Genomic DNA, 19706 nt, shown 5'->3' on the forward strand with positions numbered 1-19706 from the left:
TGACAAGGCAAAGTAGATCTGATCTCTGGGAAGGGGGATATTATGATCTCAGCACACAAGTAGAGGAATATGACAGCTCTCATCCTTTCTGCGCTGATAAGTCATGATTAAAAAACCCAGGAGCACTTCCCTGGTGGCACAGTGGTTAAGAATCCGCCTGCCAATGGAGGGGACACGGGTCCGAGAAGATCCCACACGCCGCAGAGCAGCTAAGTCCGTGCGCCGCAACTACTGAGCCTGCGCTCTAGGGCCCGCGAGCCACAACTACTGATCCCACGAGCCACGACTGCTGAGGCTCACGCGCCTAGAGCCTGTGCTCCTCAACAAGAGAAGCCGCTGCAATGAGAAGCCCATGCACCGCGATGAAGAGGAGCCCCCGCTCGCCGCAACGAAGACCCAACGCAGCCAAAGACAAATAAATAATTAAAACAAACAAAAAACCCAGGAGCACACTCAGTCTCGGGTGCAAGGATCCTTCTGTAGCGTCCCCTCACATGGGTGTCTGGCCCTTGCGTTCTGTGACTAAGAGCTCGTGACATTGTAAGACACCCCCTGTGTTCTCTTCCAGCTCTGTCTGTTAGATCCATCTCTGGGCTTCCCTAGAAGGAGCATCTGCAGATCGGCTCTCGCTGTGGAGTCCGTGGAGTGAGTCAGTCTCCCCTGCTCCTCACAGTTCTAGAATTGGAGTCCCTCAGCCCCTCTCCGAGTTACCATCTTCTCATGGGCACAGGGCACAAGCCCTTAAAGTTCCTATTCTGTCACCTTAGGATGAGCTCTTGGTCCTCGCTGCGTGCTCTGCGTCGTGCCCTGGGCCACACTTGAGCCTGATACTGTAGATGGGGTCTGCCCCGTGCACGCCTCGCTCCAGGGACTGATGTCGTGGTTACTGCTGTCGCTCCAGACCCTGGGCAAAGGGTAATTCTCTGCGCCTCTGTGCCTCTGTTTAGTTCTGTCCTCGTGTGCTAGGCCAGAGGCAGGAATTGTTATTCTTTATTTAGAAACAATAAAACTGAGGTTCTGAGGGCCTAAAGAGAGTGAGGGTTTGGCCCGAGTCGGTCTGACTCACAGCCTGGGGTCTTCCCGCTCAGGTGTGCTACCTCTGTGCTGTTTTAGGGCAGCTGGGTCATCAGCCACATCTGCTGCTCCTTGCCTGAGATTTCCATCCCCCACCCCTGCAACCAGGGTTGTTCTTCTCAGAGACTGCAGGCGCAGAACCGACCTCAAGCATTTCTGTTTCCTCTGTGTCGTGTTCTGATGTTGCACCCCTTTCTCCAGCAGTGAGTCCTTCCTTCCTAGCTTCTCTTCTTGGCTGAGCAGAGCTGAGAGAGAGCCCTTTCCGTTGCCCTTCGTTCCTTTCGTCGTCTTTCTCACAGGTCTCGGCCGCCTTTGAAGCCCGCCTTACAGGAGGCTCTCCCCTCTTTATATCTCAGATCCTCAGCGACCTCCCAAGGCAGCCCACGTGGGAGGCGTTGGTTGTCTCTGCCCTGTCTTAGGGAGGCCTGTGTGATGATGCAACAGGAGATCTGTTCCTGAGCCCTCCCCACTCCCACATCTCCTGTATAATATGGAGCTGGGAGGCATGCCCTTCAGTTCTCGAAACCTTTTGAATTCTGCCTTCCCCACCATCAGTGGTTCCCGGGCCTGGCTGTGCATCAGGGTAATTTGAGATTCATTTTAAAAACACAGACTCCCGGGGTGCCCTGCCAGAGTGTCCCAGGTGATTATGAAGCAGCCCTTGCATGGGCTAGTATTTGGAGACTGTTGGTCTTGACCACAGGTCTGATCAGGTTCAGCCTGTACCTCGTGGGCCATCATGAATTTAAAAATTGTGTGGTCTCCATCTCTTAAGGTTCCCCTTATTTCCACTTCACCAGCCAGTTCCTTCAGAATCCCTTGAAAATGTAGCCCACTATTCTCGTATCTCTCCTTTCTGAGATGATTTATAGAGGATTAGGATTCAGTGTTCAATGACTGAATTGGATTTCAAACAATTTCCAGGACGTGCCTTTATAAGCAAACTGAATTCAGAAATTTATTGGGCACTTGGCTTTTAACTAAGTGAAACTTCAAAAGATGTCACCGCTGGGGACTTCCCTGGTGGTGCAGTGGTTAAGAATCCGCCTGCTAATGCAGGGGACACGGGTTAGAGCCCTGGTCCGGGAAGATCCCACATGGCACGGAGCAACTAAGCCCGTGCGCCACAGCTACTGCAGCCTGCGTGCCTAGAGCCCGTGCTCAGCAACAAAGAGAGGCCACCGCAATGAGAAGCCCATGCACCGCAACAAAGAGTAGCCCTCGCTCGCGGCAACTAGAGAAAGCCCGCACACAGCAATGAAGACCCAACACAGCCAAATAAATAAATAAATTTATAACAAAACAAAAAAAAGATGTTACCGTCACTGAAGTCTCCCATTACTTTTCTGACTTGTCAGTTCTGAAATCGGTTTTGTCTTTCTTCTTTTCTCCTTTTCTTCTGGGTCCGGTTAAGTGATCCACAGTTGATTACCTTGGTAACGTTGCTTTGATTTCTCTTTTCTTTTCACTCAAGTGCATTCCGCTGTGTTTCCCTCAGGTTTGTGGATGTAGGGCCCATTAAATCCTTCTTGACCAAACAAGTGCCATTCTTCTTCCCCTTTAAATCAACTTGTTTCTTTGGGACCCTTTCTGTGGCTGGGGTCCGAGCACGGGGCCCACTGCACTGGGGCTGAACCTCACGTAGACTGTGGTCCTCAGTTCCTGGGGAGCTCCGTGCTGGCATGTAGCCCTCTGGCCCGCTTCTGCTCACACCTCCCCCCGAGTGTGTGCTTACCGTCTTGCTTCACCTTAACCTGGTATTTTTCAAAATAACTATCATCGTAATATATAAGTAATAGATAATATTATATATTCTAAACATACAATAAAGCGATAGGTATAGCTTTTTTTTTTTTTTTTTTTTTCGGTACGCGGGCCTCTCACTGTTGTGGAGCACAGGCTCCGGACGCGCAGGTTCAGCGGCCATGGCTCACGGGCCCAGCCGCTCCACGGCATGTGGGATCTTCCCGGACGGGGGCACGAACCCGCGTCCCCTGCATCGGCAGGTGGACTCTCAACCACTGCGCCACCAGGGAAGCCCATAGGTATAGCTTTTATTGGAATTCTGGTCTGTGTATTCAAAGAGCTTGAAGGGTAGTTCACAGCTGTTGATTCCTTGAGCCTCTGAGCGCGAGGCCAAGTGGCAAAGGCTTCCCTTTCTGCTTGGACTCGGCTGCAGTCAGCTCTGGAGGTGGGCTCAACTCTGTCCCCATCTCACTGTGTGGCTTTGGGCAAGTTTCTCTCTTTCTCAGAGCTCTGATCCCATTTCCTGGCCTGGAATAAATAATCTTTTTGAGGGGTCTTTGAGTCGGCCTAAGTTTAAAAATGGCTCTTAGAGAACGGGGAGTTGTTTCTGCATCCAGAGATTTCCTAACTGGGTTTGAGGCTCTCTCTCCCTCTCCTTCCAACAGGATGGCCCTTTCCTGGTGGAGCACAAGTACCCCACGTTACCTGGGAAGCTTTCGGGAGCCACGCCCAACGGAGAGGCTGCCGGATCTTCTCCCACTGCCTCCCCACATGACCCTGCAGGGAGCGGCCCGCTGAGGCTGAGTGAGTGTCCAGGTGCCAGGCTTGGCGGCCTCTGGAGCCTCGGCCTTGGCATTTCCACTGTTGCACGAGGTCCCTGCACCCCCCGCCATAGCCCACAATTGGAGAACGGGGGTGGGCACGGGTGGATGGGACAAGTCCTACCTCAGGGTGGTCCCACGTCCAGAGGTGACTGTTGTCTGTCTGGGCACAAGGTTTCCTGCCAGAAACACGTCAGAGCCCAAGAGAACCAGGGTGTGTACCCACCTTCTTTCCACCTGCAATTACTCTACCCCCATTGCCCCTCCTCCTGTCTTCCTTCTCTCTCCACCTGCTCCTGGCCTTCCCGTCATCCCTCTTTCCCTCCCGCTTAGACACCCCTTCCCCCCCACCACGGCCCTGCCCCCTCCTCCTCTGTTCTCCTGATCTCTCTCCTGTCTCCGCCTTCCTCTCTGCAGCCTCCCTATTACCCATAGGATGATATCACGTGCTCTTCCAAGGGAGAGCGTTTCCTTAGAGAAGTGGAATCAGTGGCCACTGGGCAAGGCTGTCAGTCCCCAGGTATCCTTCTGGCGCTTAGCATCTGAAATGGAGGTCTCTGCACAGTAGGCTGTATCTCCCCAATAGCAGCAGCGGATCAGTGGGGCGCAGAGAGGAACGTTCTGGTCCCGACAGAGCCGTCCCTCCCCCTGACTCCTCCTCCCTGGCGGAGGAGGGCTCGGCTTCCCCACTATGGGTTGGCTTCTGCCCTTGGCCAGTCCTGCCCTTGGCTGCAGGGACTCCAGATGAGTATGTCCTAGCGACGCTCAGACTGGACTTCCTGCAGCTTCGGACCATTCTCGTCTGATCTAAGTGAGCTCTGGCACCCACACGGGAGCAGTGGGGGGCCCGGTGTATTCAGTCCCCGCTGCCCCCCGCCCCTCCCCGCACGTGGATGCCTCACCGGCCAGGAAGCGACACCAGGAGCATTCAGTCCCCTCACACAGGGCTGCCTCTCGCCGCCGTGACCCTGTAGGTCAGGCTCAGTCACCACTCACCCCCATCCCTCCTCGTGGGATTAGTTTTCTTTCTGTTTGAGTTTTTCCCTCTTGCTTGATGACTCTTGTTTATTTCTTTGCTTCCCTGTAACTCTGTTGGGCTGGACTTTGGCCTCTCTTGCTTCTTCGTGTGGCTTCTCTGCTTCTTGGTTGGCTGGAGATCGTGGCCGGAGTGTCAGTGCCCCCGTGCTAGGTACTGTACCCTTCCAGGTGAGGTGGGGAGTGAGATTCCCTTATTTCCCTCCGGTGACACCCTCCCTTTCCTGAACATTCAGCCAGGTCCCCCTCCTGCTTGTATTCCCGCATCTCCCTGGGGGAAAAGAGAGGACGCTCCTTGCTGGAGTTACCCTGCAAGTTTTGGGACCCCAAACTCTTAGAATTTGAAGACATTTGCTCACCCAGATTTGAAACCTTAAGCTCGCTAACTCCCCAGAGAGAAAACCTGGAGTGTGCCTGAGCCCCTGCTGGTCTCTGACATCTTGCTGTAAAGCTCTGTCCTAAAGGCAGAGCTGGGCAGACTTCCTGACTCCCACTGAAGGGATGGCCCAGGCTCAGGGAGAAGGTTTGCAGAGGTCATGTTCCTTCTTGTCATTCACATACCATTCCATTCTTTCAATCTCAGGAGACACAGAAAGTGGTTGGGACGACACGGCTGTGGTCAATGACCTCTCATCCATGTCATCGGGCACCGAGTCCAGCCCCCAGTCTCCCCTGACACCAGATGGTAAACGGAGCCCCAAAGGCATCAAGAAATTCTGGGGAAAGTAAGTCGGTGATGACCGTAATTATAGTGCTTGGAACTAATACTGTTCCTGAGTGGGCAGAATATCTCCATAACCCCCTGTATAATTAGATGCTGGAACAGCAGTAAGTACAGAGTGGTTATGTGTAGAGAGGAGACTTTGAATCACTTTTTAGGGCCCAGAGAAGGAGAACTATGAAAGGAGCCCATTAAATATAGCCGGTTGCCTTACATGTCATTCATTTTAGGCATCCATCCGTCCCACAGACCCTAAGCACATCCTCTGAAGCTTACATATGTGCTTTGGAGAGGTACATGGGTGAGACCAGTTTCTTCCTCTGCAGGACTCAGTCTGTGTCTTAAGAAATCTTTGAGGACAGAAAGATGAGTCCTTTCTGGCCCTGCTGACTGAGTCTGTGAAATGAGACAGAAACTGGGGCCTCCTCTCAGGTAGCAACCTGCACTTTGACCCCCGGGGAGAGGGGTCCAATCCCAGAGGCAGGGTTAGAATTGAGGCTGGGTCTGGCCAAGGAGGTGTCACAAGTCTTGATGCTGGACCTCTGGGGAAGCACCGGGAGGCAGGGGTTCCATCCCAGTGCCCCAGAGCCCCGGTTATGGTTCGTGAGGCCCTGTGTGGGAGGCGTGCACTGACTACAGGCTTTCAGCCTGCCCTCTGACGTCTCCACGGATTCCTCTCCACACAGAATCCGAAGAACTCAGTCAGGAAATTTCAACACCGATGCCCCAGGGGTGGCCGAGTTTCGACGAGGTGGATTCCGGGCAACTGCAGGGCCAAGACTCTCTAGGACCAGAGACCCCAAGGGTCAGAAAAGGTAAGGCTCCCTCCAGTCCATCTCCAAGGAACTGTGTAAAATCTTGGCTAGGCTGGAGTGGGAAGGGGGGCTGGATGCCCCAGAGCCTCCAGAGATGGAAGGCAGGACCCCCTAGTGCAGAGCTTCTCGACCTTTCCCCTTTGACATGTGTGGACATTGCTCACGCTTATTTATAGGTGCACGGAGGTAAAGGCAGAGGCTGCCTACAGCCAGAGGTGCTGGGGCAGGAGGTGGCGCTCCGGCCCCCCTGAGAACCCCAGCAGCTCTGCACATCTGCAGTCCACTCTGGGCAGGGCCTTGGCGTGATAGGTTGAGAGGCTCCCCTGCAGCCATTCAGAGCACAGATGCTGGAGTCAGAGACCTGGGTTGGAATCTCTGCTTAACCACTTCCTAGCAGTGAGCCCTAAACCAGGTTCTGTAACTTCTCTATACCTCAGTTTTCTGATCTCTGAAGTGGAACGGGGGCGGGGGGGGGGGGGGGGGCGGCGGCGGCAAAAGCAAGTATTTGTGAAAGTTCTTGTGAGGATTATGTGAGCTCCTGCACATCTAACCCTGGTATCAGCTGTCTGCCGTTCAAGCGTCACCTTCCCGTGGGAGACTGGGGAGAGAGCGGCACCTGCCTCTGGGGCGGGGTCCCCTCCTTCCACACAGACCTCTACAGAAGGGTGCCGGGGTGCCAGTCTGCCCTTATCCCTCATGACACACTGTACCACACCTTCCTGAAGGCTTAACTGGAGGGAGTTGTAAAGGGATCAAAATGGGAAGTGTTGCATGACTGTTCCCATCACGCCCTAATGAAAAAGCATCAGTAATGAAACTTTCCCAGAGGTCGCCCTGGTGGACCGCCTCCAGTCACCAGCTTTACCCCCCTTCCTCAGATCTCCCTGCTCTGAGAAGAGTGCCTCCCTTCCGACTTGCCCAAGTGAATCTTTACTCCTGCGTCTTAGGGGAACCCTCTTCTGCACCCTCTACTCAGGGTGATAATCCCCACAATACATTGTCTCCAGCGGAATATCTCCTGAAGTCTGAGTTACTCAGCCAAGGTCAGGCTTCTGGGGGCCTTCCTCAGGATTGGACTGTGACATTTTAAATCTAACCAGTGAAGAGTAAGATTTAACCCTCTTACATTTCATCCCCCTGAGATCGCCATATACCAGCGCCAAGTGCAGGTAATTACTGAGTCAGATATGCATGACTCACACGTTAATTCTAGAAACCATACAGTCTAGATCCCAATGAAGGGGGAAGAATGCTTCCCTGGTGCAACATATTGTTCACAGACCTGACCCCCGCCAAAGAAGGGAGCACACACGGATGCACCCTGCTTCCCCACTCAGCCCCCCTCAGGTCCCTAGGCTTGGCCAGGCGCGCTCACGTACACACTCAGGACCTTTGGTGAGCGTCCCCAGATCCATCCTCCAGGTGCCTTACAGAGAAACCTGAGGATGCGTAGCCTCCCGGTTCTGCTCCCCCAGGATCGTGGAGTGATGTTTACGCTTCTAGTCACAAAAAATGCTCAGTAAACGTTAGCTTTTAGAGGCTAGAGGATCTAAGCACATGGTCTGAGAAGGCAGAGACCAACTCAGAGACATTAGAAAATGAGCCAAAGGAAGCATATCCATGTAGTCCATGAAAAGAGAATTCTAATCTACTTGGCAATCTTCTGATCTTAGGCGTGAGTGTTTCTGATGGTTCTGAGATGAAAAAATAAAGCCACCAGAGCTTGAGTGATGGATTTTTGTTCCACTTCTGGCTTTTCTTTAGGAATGATTTTTTTTTTTTTTTGCGGTACGTGGGCCTCTCACTGTTGTGGCCTCTCCCGTTGTGGAGCACAGGCTCCGGAAGCGCAGGCTCAGCGGCCGTGGCTCAGAGGCCTAGGCGCTCCGCGGCACGTGGGATCTTCCCGGACCGGGGCACCAACCCGTGTCCCCTGCATCGGCAGGCGGACTCCCAACCACTGCGCCACCAGAGAAGCCCTAGGAATGATTCTTGAAGGGGGAATCGCTGGTCAGGGTGTAAAACTTTTCTAAGACCCTCAGGTATTTTTCCTTAGGGCCCATCCACCATCTTACGAGTCCCTTTGGTATGGGGCAACCAGTGTAGGGAACCTTCTCTGCCGAAGGCGAAACTGCGGTTCAGCCACAGGGTTGCTTTGTTTGGGTGTCTGTGTGCTTTGTAAACAGTAGCAATGGATGACAAGGAGAATGGGAATGAAGGCCTGATGAGACTGTATGCTTATCACCACTCTGCTTACGGTAACAAAAATGAGTTTGCCGGTGGGAAGGAAAGGTTTTTATTACTCTTAAACAGAAATGTGATCTAATTATATGCTAATGTCCTCTGGTATTTATAGTTTGTAGATATTTAGGTATAGCCTTAAAAAAATTTTGTCACCAACATTCCTATAGGAAGTCTGTTGTTACTGAAAATCTCCAGCCCCAATCCGTTTTTTCCAGTGAAACAGTTGTTTTTTAATATAACACTTGATAATGACATTTCACAGGAACTCTCTCTCAGGTTATAAGAGTAAATTTTTTAATTTTTTCCCCATTTTGCCGATTCACGTTCTAGTCGGCACTGCTGTACAGTGAGTGCTTGTTGCACCTACAGCCTTGTCAGCATTGTTATTGCAGCTTTTGTTTAAAGTTCTAGTTTTATAGACCTCCAAAAATTACATTTTTATTATTTAGTTTACATGTTTGTTATCTTATTTCTTCTTTTGTGAACTGTGTGCATTTTTGCCCATTTTTATTGTTATTAATATCTTTTATTTAATATCTTTCTTATAGATTTCTATCTGTTCTCTACATATTAAGATACTAAGCCACATCTAAAAGTTGTAACAAATTATTTTTTAGGTTTGTTGCAGAATTTTACTTTGATATATGAAATTTTCAGGTTTGTGTATAATGAAGTTCATCAACTTTTCCTTTGTGATTTCTTTCATTATTTTGTTTTAAAATTTTTTGCTGACTGTTTAAAAAACTGGTTTTAAACTATGAGTTTAAAGAAGTGATTTTTAAAAACTTTACAAGTTATCTATTTGGGGATTTATTTTGGTGTGTGGTGAGAGAGGTTTTTTTCCCCCCAAGAGAAAGCAGAGTGTAATGTTTAAGTCTTGAAAGCCACATGGCCGGATCCCATCCTTGTGGAGGGGTTTTCTGAGTTTGTCTACAGTGTATTGCCCTTAGGGACTCTAGCTTATGAGGGGTCTCTTATCAGACTGCTTCCCTGCTTCAGGCCCCATTTTACTGCCTTTCTCCCATATTCACTGTCAGTGTCAGGTTTATCATGAATGTAAGGAAGCTTAAGCTTCAAGGTCAGTTACTTGCCTAGACCCCTTCCATGGTCCAGAGAGGGTCCAACCGATGTATTGACAAGGCCGTGTGTTTTGAAATATTTTCATAAGTAAGATATTTTAAACAGTTTTAAGACTGCTGACTCTTTACTCCAACTTACCCTTGGTCTACACTTTACCTGATATCAGACGATGCTGGAATACCCATGGGCATTTTGGGGATCTGGCTATGGGGAGGTTGAGTTGGGGATCCATTTAGTTTGGATTTAGTGGGATTATGCTTATGTGGTTTGCAGTCACTTCATGTCTGGTTTACTTAGGTTTAGTTAATTAGCTGTCCTACTATAAAAATGGCTTCCAATGTGCCAGTGTGCCCAGCATGACTGATACAAAGATGCAAAGTCAGAGATCTTGTACCAAAATGAACTTGTCCTCTGGCATTTGGTTTCAGAAGTATGGGGTAGTGGAAAAAGAAAGAACATTTGCAATTTGCAAAACCAGAAGCCAGTCTGTGGAAATTCTTTCCAATCATCAGATTTGCCAAATCCTCAGCAGGAGATTCGGTTCTCTCAGATGCTTAGTCAAAACAGAAATCCTCTCTTTTCAGAAATGCACTTACTAATGAAATATATACATACAGTTGTAAGTGTACCGTGTTCTCCGTCTACCATGGGAATGGCCTATCTGATAAATCTCACATCATTTTAACTGCCATTTGGAAGGATGTTTTGGAACATGTCAATAAAACAAGTGGTTTGGCTGTATATGAAAGGTACTTTCTCTGTCATCTCTAAATTACTTAATAGCATGTTCAGCTGTGGCCCTGGACAAGAGTATGGGAGACCCTGGCACTGACAGAACCCCAGGAGTTAGGGAAGCTGGGTCTGCTACTGTAGGAGCAGCACAGGCTTAGGAGAGCAGAGACCACTCACAAAGGGGGAAATGGGAAGACGATCGAGGGTAGAGGAGCATCAGAGCTCTAGGGTGTTATGAAAAGGTCTACAGGACAGAGGCTTTCAAATTACAGTCTCAAAAACACTTTATTTCCCCTCAGAACTGAAATATCCCTCTGATACATAGAACATTTGTTTCTTTCCAATTCCCAGAAACCAGAAAATAAATGAAATTGAAAACTAATAGGATATGAAATAAAGGTGATAAAATGAGCATTGAAATTGAGAAACTATTCTGATAATTTTTTTAAAAATCCCAGGTCAAACCAAAAGCAATAATTCACTGAGAGCAACAGATAAATTCCAAACAAAAATAGTAAATAGGTTCCTAGAGTGTTGTTCATATAAAGTGAATTATATGAACACATTGGCAAAAGATGAAAATTTCTTCCTGATTTTACATGATATACTGACATTGACCAAGATGATGTTGCCTAATATGCAACAGCCACGAGGACATTAAGTAAATGTTATCAATTCAAAGAATAGAATATTTAAGATTAGCACTAAAAAACTTGAACGCTGTGGAATTTTACAGCTCGCATCTAAAAGACAATTGATAGAGGTTTTCCTAAATTTGATGATTCTAAAAATGTATTTGACAATACCATTTATAAGTTGTGAAGCTAAAACTTAAAAAAACTATCAAAATAACAAAAGAATATTGGTCAGTCATGCTAGAAGAAAGATGGAAAGCTTCTCACAGAAAATACAGCCCCACCCCATCCACTCATTCAAACAACTACAGATCGGATTTCCACTGGTTGAATCCGTGGATGTGGAACCCGCAAATACAGAGGGCTGAGTGGAGTATGCCGTTTTATATAAGGGACTTGAGCATCCCTGGATTTTGGTGTCTACGGGGATCCCGGAACTAATCCCCTGGCAGATACAGAGGGACATCTGTTATAGAGTTGTTGACATATGATAATAAAGCAAAGAATATGCACCCCAAACGTGAAGGTAAAGTACTATAGAGGTATTTCTAGGAGTTAATTAATAAAAATATTATTTTTTTGGATTTCATGATCTTTTTCAGTTTGATTAGATTTGTAATTTTTTGTGATTTGTTTTCTTATTCTAAATAGTCATTTTGTTCCTAATTCCATATTCAAACTGTGTACTTTTCTTAGCGGGGCCCCCAAATTTCATAAGTTCCAGTTTTCACGAAACCTGGATCTGCACCTATTCGTGATTCATTAAAACCCAGGCTCCAGGCTGAGTGACCAGCACCTGCTCTAAGGTACACATCATCTCCAGCACTTGTTCTAGAATGGTGCTTTATGGTCATCCTGGCCCTTTAAGGAACACCCACCCTCACTTTAAGAAAATTTTTGATGCCTCATCTAGGCATTAAAAAAAATTTTTTTTAAACCATTTTAGGAATACTTTCTTGGAAGGAATCTTTTAGAATAGCTAGTCTTCTATATTCCATGAATCCTCCTTTAAACAAATGAATATAGGGCTTCCCTGGTGGCGCAGTGGTTGAGAGTCCGCCTGCCGATGCAGGGGACACGGGTTCGTGCCCCGGTCCGGGAAGATCCCACGTGCCGCGGAGCGCCTGGGCCCGTGAGCCATGGCCGCTGAGCCTGCGCGTCCGGAGCCTGTGCTCCGCAATGGGAGAGGCCACAACAGTGAGAAGCCCGCGTACCGGAAAAAAAAAAAAAAAAAAAAAAGAATATAAAGTTGCTTTGTCGACCTGCATGCCCCCCCTGCCCCCAAGAGTCAACTGGGATTTTGAGTGTACCATTACCTTTACACTTTAAATGAAATTGATGTCTTTAAGAACTGATGGCTTTGTAATACCCAGGCTTCCTGTCTAGGAACATGATGTAGCTCTTCATTTATTCATGTCTTTTTTTATGCTGCTTAGTTGTGTGTCATAGTTGCCACCTCCCCCCATCCCCACACGCGGTTACACAGGACCCACACATTCCTTATAAAGACAGATCCTAGACATTTCATAATTTTGGTTGCTGTGAGTGGATTATTTGAACAAAAATGTTAGTATCTGTGCATTGATGGTATATAGAAAATTGTTGATTTGTGTATGTCATAAACATTAGGAGTGTGTATTTATAACCAGCCACCTTCCTGAGTTCTCTTGGGTTTTCTAGGTGGGCAATCATATCATTTGAAAAGAATGGCTTTCTTTTATTTCTACCTTTCTAATAGCTATATTTTTATTTTTGTCTCTCCTTATATTTGCTGCAACTCTCAGACTAGTGTTACTAATGTGATAAAAAATACTGTCTTTTATTAACTTTAATGTGAATGCCCCTAGTGTTTCATTAGTAAATAAGGCATTAACTGTTGTTGATTGGAGGAAGGTTTTCTGGTTTTTTTTTCCTTAATGTTAGATACGCTTTTCCTAGTTTTCTAAGCATTTTCCTGAAAATGGTATTAAGCCCTGTGTAAAACATGATTCAGGTGTGGATCTTCATCCAAATGGGCTTTGGCTCGCGTGCATGTGGACTGATAGCACACGTGAGCACAGCTTCCTGAGGAGCATATAACTGCCCCAAGCTCCCGGCAGCTGCAGACTTGAGATTCAGACCAGGGGTTATCCCGGGAAACTCTAGAGTCTACCTCCGATGAGTGCATTGTAGTGGGATTTTGTTCAACTGGATCCCACGATGGGGGTTTTTGTTTAAACCTAGTCCCTTTTTGTGAGGCGCTGTTATGTTCAGCTGGAGCCCAGGCTCTCCCGATAACTGGGTCGTGCTGTTTCCTGCTTCCCAGCGATGCCAACGGCCCCTTCGCCCAGTGGAGCACAGAGCGTGTGTGTGCATGGCTGGAGGACTTTGGCCTGGCTCAGTACGTGATCTTTGCCAGGCAGTGGGTGACTTCTGGCCACACGTTACTGACAGCTACCCCTCAGGACATGGAAAAGGTAAGGGCTGAGCCCTGGGCTAGGAGGCTCCCATCTCTCCCCAAACCAGCGCACAGGGAAGTGAGGCCCCCCACTCCTCCACTGCCCACCCACGCCCACACACAGGAGAGTTGACAAAGGAGGGCGAGATTCTCTCTGTCACTTCAGGTTGATCCCAGGGCGCTGGGCAGAGGTCCGCTTCCATGCTCCACCCAGGTGGAATACCTCCAGCGAGACACAGCATCCTCTGAGGGCCAGGCTGCCTGCCGAGATTTCACATCTGTCTTCATCTTTCACTTTCAGGAGCTGGGAATTAAGCACCCTCTTCATAGGAAAAAGCTGATTTTAGCAGTGAAAGCTATCACCACCAAGCAGGAGGAGAAGTCTGCACTACTGGACCACATCTGGGTGACACGTAAGGACAGGCATACGTGTGTGATGTTTCTGGCAGCCCCCTGGGAATGTGTGCCTCAAAGACAGCTGTGTCCTTGGGACAGGCAGACGGATTACTAAACTTTAGGGGAAATATAGCTGGAACTCAGAATGATAATGTGCTTTTTTTTTTTGGCATCCACAGTCTCCCATTTTCACAAATTTCACTTCCCTGTTTCTGTAGGTTGGCTTGATGATATTGGCTTACCCCAGTACAAAGACCAGTTTCACGAATCCAGAGTCGACGGGCGAATGCTGCAGTACCTAACTGTGGTGAGGATCCTTCCTCCAGTGTTTCAGCTGTCCCTGTGAACACCCAACTCAACTTAGGTGTCCCCATGGCGGTATTTAAACTGGATTCCACACCTCCCTCATATCCCTCGGGTCTAAAACAGTGTCGTTTGTCACATAAGAGGTCCCAATTAGCAGAGTACGAACCATCGCTCCAAGGAAAGCTGTTACGTGTCCACATGCATTCCTGACGTGTAGTAGACCACTTGTCTGTGTATGATCTGGGAAGGAGCCTCGGTGGTGTTTGTCACTTTGGAAGCTCTGGTTCATCAACCAAAACTTTACTTTTCCAGGATGATCTACTTTTCCTAAAAGTCACCAGCCAACTACATCATCTCAGCATCAAGTGTGCCATTCACGTGCTGCATGTCAACAAGTTCAACCCTCACTGCCTGCACCGGCGGCCAGCTAACGAGGTGAGGGCAAGACACTGTATCTGTCCAGGTAGCCCTGAGCCAGGACACCTGTAAGATCGGGTGCGAGAAAACCAGAATGCCATGGCCAGAAAGTGGCTGCATTTTGGCCCATGGTGCTGCGGATTCTTCCCTTTACTAGGGCTTCATGGTGTCCCAACACGCCTGTGGCCTGAACTCTGCGTCCCACAGCAGCCACTAGCCCTCCAACTCCTCCCTCCTTTTGGGAGACATATGCTATGGGCTGGAGGGCAGTAGCAGCAAGTCTTTCAAAGCCATCATAGTGATTAAAGGAGATGAGGAAATGGAGGGAAGGGCAAGACAAAATGGAAAGATGGTGTCAGAGTAGGCAGAGGAGAGAAGAAGAGGAACCCATAAGTAACCAGACATTTCAGAACAGATCTCCCCACTCGTTGGTAGAAAATTAACTGACCTCCAGGCCCAGGCGCACAGGGAATCCATGATCAGGTTTTGCTAGAGAAGAAATGGTGGAGGTAAACACAGCCACCCAAATCCTGGGGAATTCCCTGATAATGTCTCAGGAACCTCGGAGTTCGGGGTGGGCCCCAAAGCTACGGGATTGTCAGCCACACCCCGTCTCCTGTGTTCATGGGAGCCAAGACTAACCCTGCTGTAAGAGCAACTCAGCTTTCCAGGGGATTAAAAATTCATCTCTCTACTCTCCGTCCCCTCTTTTCTCCCTGTTGCACAAACACATTTTGAACCTTCTATATGTTAGGCACACTGCTGGGCATTTTGAAGACCCAGGTGCCACTTGAGGGTACCCGGGTGTAAGTATCTTAACATGTGTTCTCCCAAAACATTTGGCCACACCAGTGAGATCCCGATTCTATAAAACACTCAGCTCGTAACTGACAGTCCTCTTTAAAGTTCTGTTGAATCACTGAATGAATAACTCCGTGCTCTCATGTGTTAGTCCCAAAGTAACCAGAGTCAGGGAGTAACGGGATTCTGGAATCAGATATCTCAGTGTAGAAGTGCAAGTTCAATGAGAGCTTTATTTCTTGGAAACTGGGAGGGCTCTCAGGCAGCTGGCCTGGAGGCCTGGGTCTGTAGGCGTAAGGATTGTCTTCGGCAAGGCGTTCGGGGCCGGCTGACTCACAGGGACTGGCTCCACAGAGGACCCTGGTAGGACCTGTAGGCCTAACTTCTCCACTCTCCTTCTCTCTCTTACAGAGTAACCTTTCTCCTTCAGAAGTTGTGCAGTGGTCCAACCACAGGGTGATGGAATGGTTGCGGTCCGTGGACCTGGCGGAATATGCGCCCAACCTTCGTGGGAGTGGTGTCCATGGAGGTCTCATTGTGAGTGGCTCTTTGGGCTGGTCCACCTGCCTCGGTGACACCTGGGGTATTCAGAAACTGATGTCTTAAGGGCTAGACAGGCATCCCGGTAAGAAGTGTTGATACTTCACCTGAACCCCTTGCGTAAATTGAGTCTCAAAGTAGAATCTGATCATTTGTGGCTGAGAATTAATAGATTGCATGCAAACAAGATGGCTTCTGGAAAGACTTCCCGAGCCACAGACCCAGAGGAGTCCGGGAAAAAGGGGCTGCATGAGAACTGCCTGTTAACCAGGCAGCTCCAGCTGCTGCTGGAGGAACACAGGGCTTGGGAGGGAGGGGGAGGCCACCAAAATGGACCCTCCTGCTTGTCATGATACGATCTGCATCAGCACTTACCTGTCAAGTGGCAAAGCCAGCAGGGAAAGGAGGGAGGGGTGGCTCAGTTGTCCTCCAGATAGACCCTGGGAGACAAAGCCAGCAGGGAAAGAAGGAAGGGGTGGCTCAGCTGTCCTCCAGATAGACCCTGGGAGACAAAGCCAGCAGGGAAAGGAGGGAGGGGTGGCTCAGTTGTCCTCCAGATAGACCCTGGGAGATGACAGCCTTATCTCAGAGGGCACCGCTCTCTGCTGGTAGGTCACAGAGCCAGGCCCTGGGCCGGGGAGACAGAGGGGAGGGGGACACAGGACAAGTGGATGAGCCTCAGCCCCTGCCCTGGGGCCACCCGGGCTCCTGGGGGCCTGTTTCTCAGTGTCATCACCTAGAGCCACCGGTGGTCGCCACGGGGTGGCTTGTCTGTGGTTTCTTCTTAGATCCTGGAGCCACGCTTCACTGGGGACACGCTGGCCATGCTTCTCAATATCCCCCCACAAAAGACACTCCTCAGGCGTCACCTGACCACCAAATTCAATGCCTTGATTGGCCCTGAGGCTGAGCAGGAGAAGCGAGAGAAAATGACTTTACCTGCTTACACGCCGCTGACCACCACAGCCAAAGTCCGGGTGAGTCGCCAGGCCGTTTCTGGGGTGGCCACAGGGGCCTGCCTTCTGGCCCTTGAGTTGGGTAGCAGCTGACCCAGTGCCTGGAGCCAAACCCAAGTGGGCTGCCTGGACAAGGAGGCTCTCTTGGCTTCTGCCTTGGTTTCTACCTTCGGTTTGATTTTGTTACTTCTGTTAGCCTAGTTCCCGGCCACTCTTGAGTCCAAGGGTGCGCAGGTTTCTTTACACAGAAATGACATACAGGCAGCGTGGGGTCCTCTCTCCCAACACTGCCCTGACTCGCTGTGCAAAGCAGACAAGCTCCCGAGTGTGGGTTCTCCCAACACTGCCCTGACTCGCTGTGCAAAGCAGACAAGCTCCCGAGTGTGGGTTCCATTTGGTCAGACCCATCTGCATTCCACATGCCACGTGGGGTCCTGGTCTAAGCTGTCTTGCCAACATAAGGAGTGTCCCTGTGGGTAGCCAGCCGTGGCCACCTTGTGCTGTGGAGGTGGCCAGCACACAGCCATCCTGAGGTCCCGGGGTCATCCAAGCACCAGCGCCGCTCACTGGGGCTCTGAATCCCACAAAGCCCGTTCCACCTGCCTGAGCTGTCCTGCCAACTCAGGACAAAGCTGGAGCAGGGAGGAAGGGCCGCCTAGGGCTGTCCGTGTGGCTTCCCAAGGTGCTGTGAACAGAAGGCAGGGGGTGCTCCACGTGTGACACCAAGTCCTCTGAGCTCAGCCTCTGTCCAGACTGTGGCAGCCTCTGGGAATCCCCAGTTCCCCCCGGGGAATGTGAACATCACTAGTGGGGCAGCAGGGCAGGAGTTTCAGGCACGGCGTCTTGGAGGAGCAGCTCTACTTGCTCACGATGATTTACCTGTTGGCTTTTCCCAAGAAGGGCAATCGCTTACAGGAGCTCTATTTTGTTAAGAGTTTTTCTAGAAGCGGTTTGCCTTATTCCTCTCCTCGTCGGCCTGTTCTAAAATGTATTGTCAGCACTAGCCGCACGCTAGCTTGATCATCTCTTTCTCATAGTCTTGTATCTGCTGTGTTTTAGCCAAGGAAACTGGGATTTTCACATTTTGGAAACATAAGAAAAAAGAAGTTCGATGGATCGACAGACTACGTTTGCCCAGTGGAGCCCAGCAACGGTGTCGGTGACAGTCACAGGGTCTGTATGGGCTACCAGGGCCTCAGCCCCCTCGATGCCCCTGAACTGGATGGACTGGGCCAGGTGGGACAGATTAGCTGATGCCTTTGTCCCCTGTACTGTCTGTGCGTCCTGAGAGCTCACAGTAACTCCGTGCGTGTCACCGTGTAACTGCACCTCGCCCCCTGTGTATGTGCATGACTTGCAGAAAACTTTCCAGCCATTGTGCACCCGTGGGCCAGTCTTGCTCCAAAGCCTGAGGGCGGCCAGGTATGGAGCTGCATCTTTGCTAAGGGGCCAGCCTTGGGGACTCAGGAGGAAAGACATAAAGATGCTTGCAGGTTTTCAGTAAGTCTGAATGTCCACCTTCAGCACCAGTGGCAATACCTGAGCTTGGACACAGGTCCAGAGACCACGGACAATCCCGAGGCTGAGCTCTCAGGCCCCTCGGCTGTGCCCCCGTTGAGGGCAATCCCAAGCGCCTTAGGCCTGTGACCACAGTTTTGACTGAGGCTGCAGGAACAGCAGCAGGGACTTCTGCCCCAGTGACAGTGGAACTGTTGCGCCTTCCTTTGGAGGCGGTCGCTTCTTTCTGGCAATAAAGCCTATATTTATGTAGAAAGCAAACTGCACAGCATCTTTAATCTTGGCAAGGGAAGTGAGTTGGGCGCAGCTAGAGATGGAATGCTGCTCATCGTGCAGTTCGAGAGCCAGCGCTGCTGAGCTGGGTCAGGATTTGTGGGTGTCCTGGGTTGAGGGGGCTGGAGCAAGGAGGGACCCCCATCCTTTGGAGGTCTGTGGTGTTGCTTCGGGCTCCACTGGCCGGTGTGAAGCTGGGAGGCACTTTGTGTCTCACGTCCTGACTGGAGGTCACATCTGTCGTGCAGACCCCGAAGTCGGTTTCCATTCCAGCGGGATGGGCCGCCTAGTGAAGGGGGCGTGGCGAGACCAGGTGGCATTGCTGGAAAGGCCCTCTGTCCTTTCACGTGTTGTGCCGCTCCGCTGTGACTGACCGTGCTGGGCCCGTAACCCCGTGGGGGCTGGTCTGGGTTGGCAGAGCTGGAACAGACCTGTCCTCCTGATTTAGAGGCTGACTAACTGGTAATGGGTCTTCCAGACAGGCCTGGCCTGGCCAAGGACAGGGGGAGGGACACACCTGCCAGTCTGGGCTCCTGCTCATGAGATCCCAGTTAGTCCCAGTGCAGCTTTTGGCTCTACTGGGTCCCCGGGCCTCGTCTGCAGAAGCATGACGGCAGCATCATAACTGTCTGGCGGATGGGACAGGGCCTCATCACCCCAATCTGAACACTCTGATTCTGTCCCAGATGGAGGCGATGTGAAGATTTGCTTCTTAAGCTACCATGAGTCTCAGGCCATGGCCTCCCGGCCTCCCCTGAAGTCCAGCCAGCAAGAGATAAGGGCACAGGCTTGCCAGCTGGCATGGCCGGAACCACTGAATGACAGGTGCTCCCCGGGGCTGATACCTGGGCACTGCAGTTTAGAGCCACAGTCAGGGCGGGCTTTGTCCCTTGTTTCTTATCGTGTCCTGGTGGGAGAATCTCCGCATGTGCCTGCTTGCAAACCCTGCATGGAATTATGTCACTAGTTCTCTGTGCAGCCTCGAGCAAGGCCTGTATCACTCTGCGGGCCCCAGTTTTCCTACCTATAGAATGATGGATTATACTCGATGCCCTCAAAGGGCAAATCTACAATGTCCAAATAGGTTTGGGGAAGAAGGAGCAGGCCAGCATTTACCTGAGAAGGAGAAGAGGCAGGCCCCTAGGAGTGAGGACGCCCTGGC

General features: G+C 50.3%; 1 protein-coding gene across 7 annotated transcripts in view; it reads left to right on the forward strand.

The window, feature by feature from the left end:
* PPFIBP2 (PPFIA binding protein 2) overlaps nt 1-19706 on the forward strand; it is a 159223-nt gene that overhangs the window by 126281 nt on the left and 13236 nt on the right. For 3 of the 7 annotated variants that reach the window (XM_032639341.1, XM_032639339.1, XM_032639338.1), the window contains 10 exons: nt 3486-3624; nt 5260-5401; nt 6084-6212; nt 13206-13356; nt 13639-13750; nt 13952-14040; nt 14352-14474; nt 15669-15794; nt 16586-16774; nt 17813-17926. In XM_032639341.1, the coding sequence (XP_032495232.1) occupies nt 3486-3624; nt 5260-5401; nt 6084-6212; nt 13206-13356; nt 13639-13750; nt 13952-14040; nt 14352-14474; nt 15669-15794; nt 16586-16774; nt 17813-17926 (1314 nt within the window). Of the gene's footprint in view, nt 1-3485; nt 3625-5259; nt 5402-6083; nt 6213-13205; nt 13357-13638; nt 13751-13951; nt 14041-14351; nt 14475-15668; nt 15795-16585; nt 16775-17812; nt 18533-19230; nt 19370-19706 lie in introns of those variants that run through there. The other 4 variants (XM_032639342.1, XM_032639344.1, XM_032639340.1 and 1 more) reach the window with 3 other exon arrangements.

The sequence above is a fragment of the Phocoena sinus genome, chromosome 8 (assembly GCF_008692025.1).
Source record: "Phocoena sinus isolate mPhoSin1 chromosome 8, mPhoSin1.pri, whole genome shotgun sequence".
Taxonomy (NCBI): domain Eukaryota; kingdom Metazoa; phylum Chordata; class Mammalia; order Artiodactyla; family Phocoenidae; genus Phocoena; species Phocoena sinus.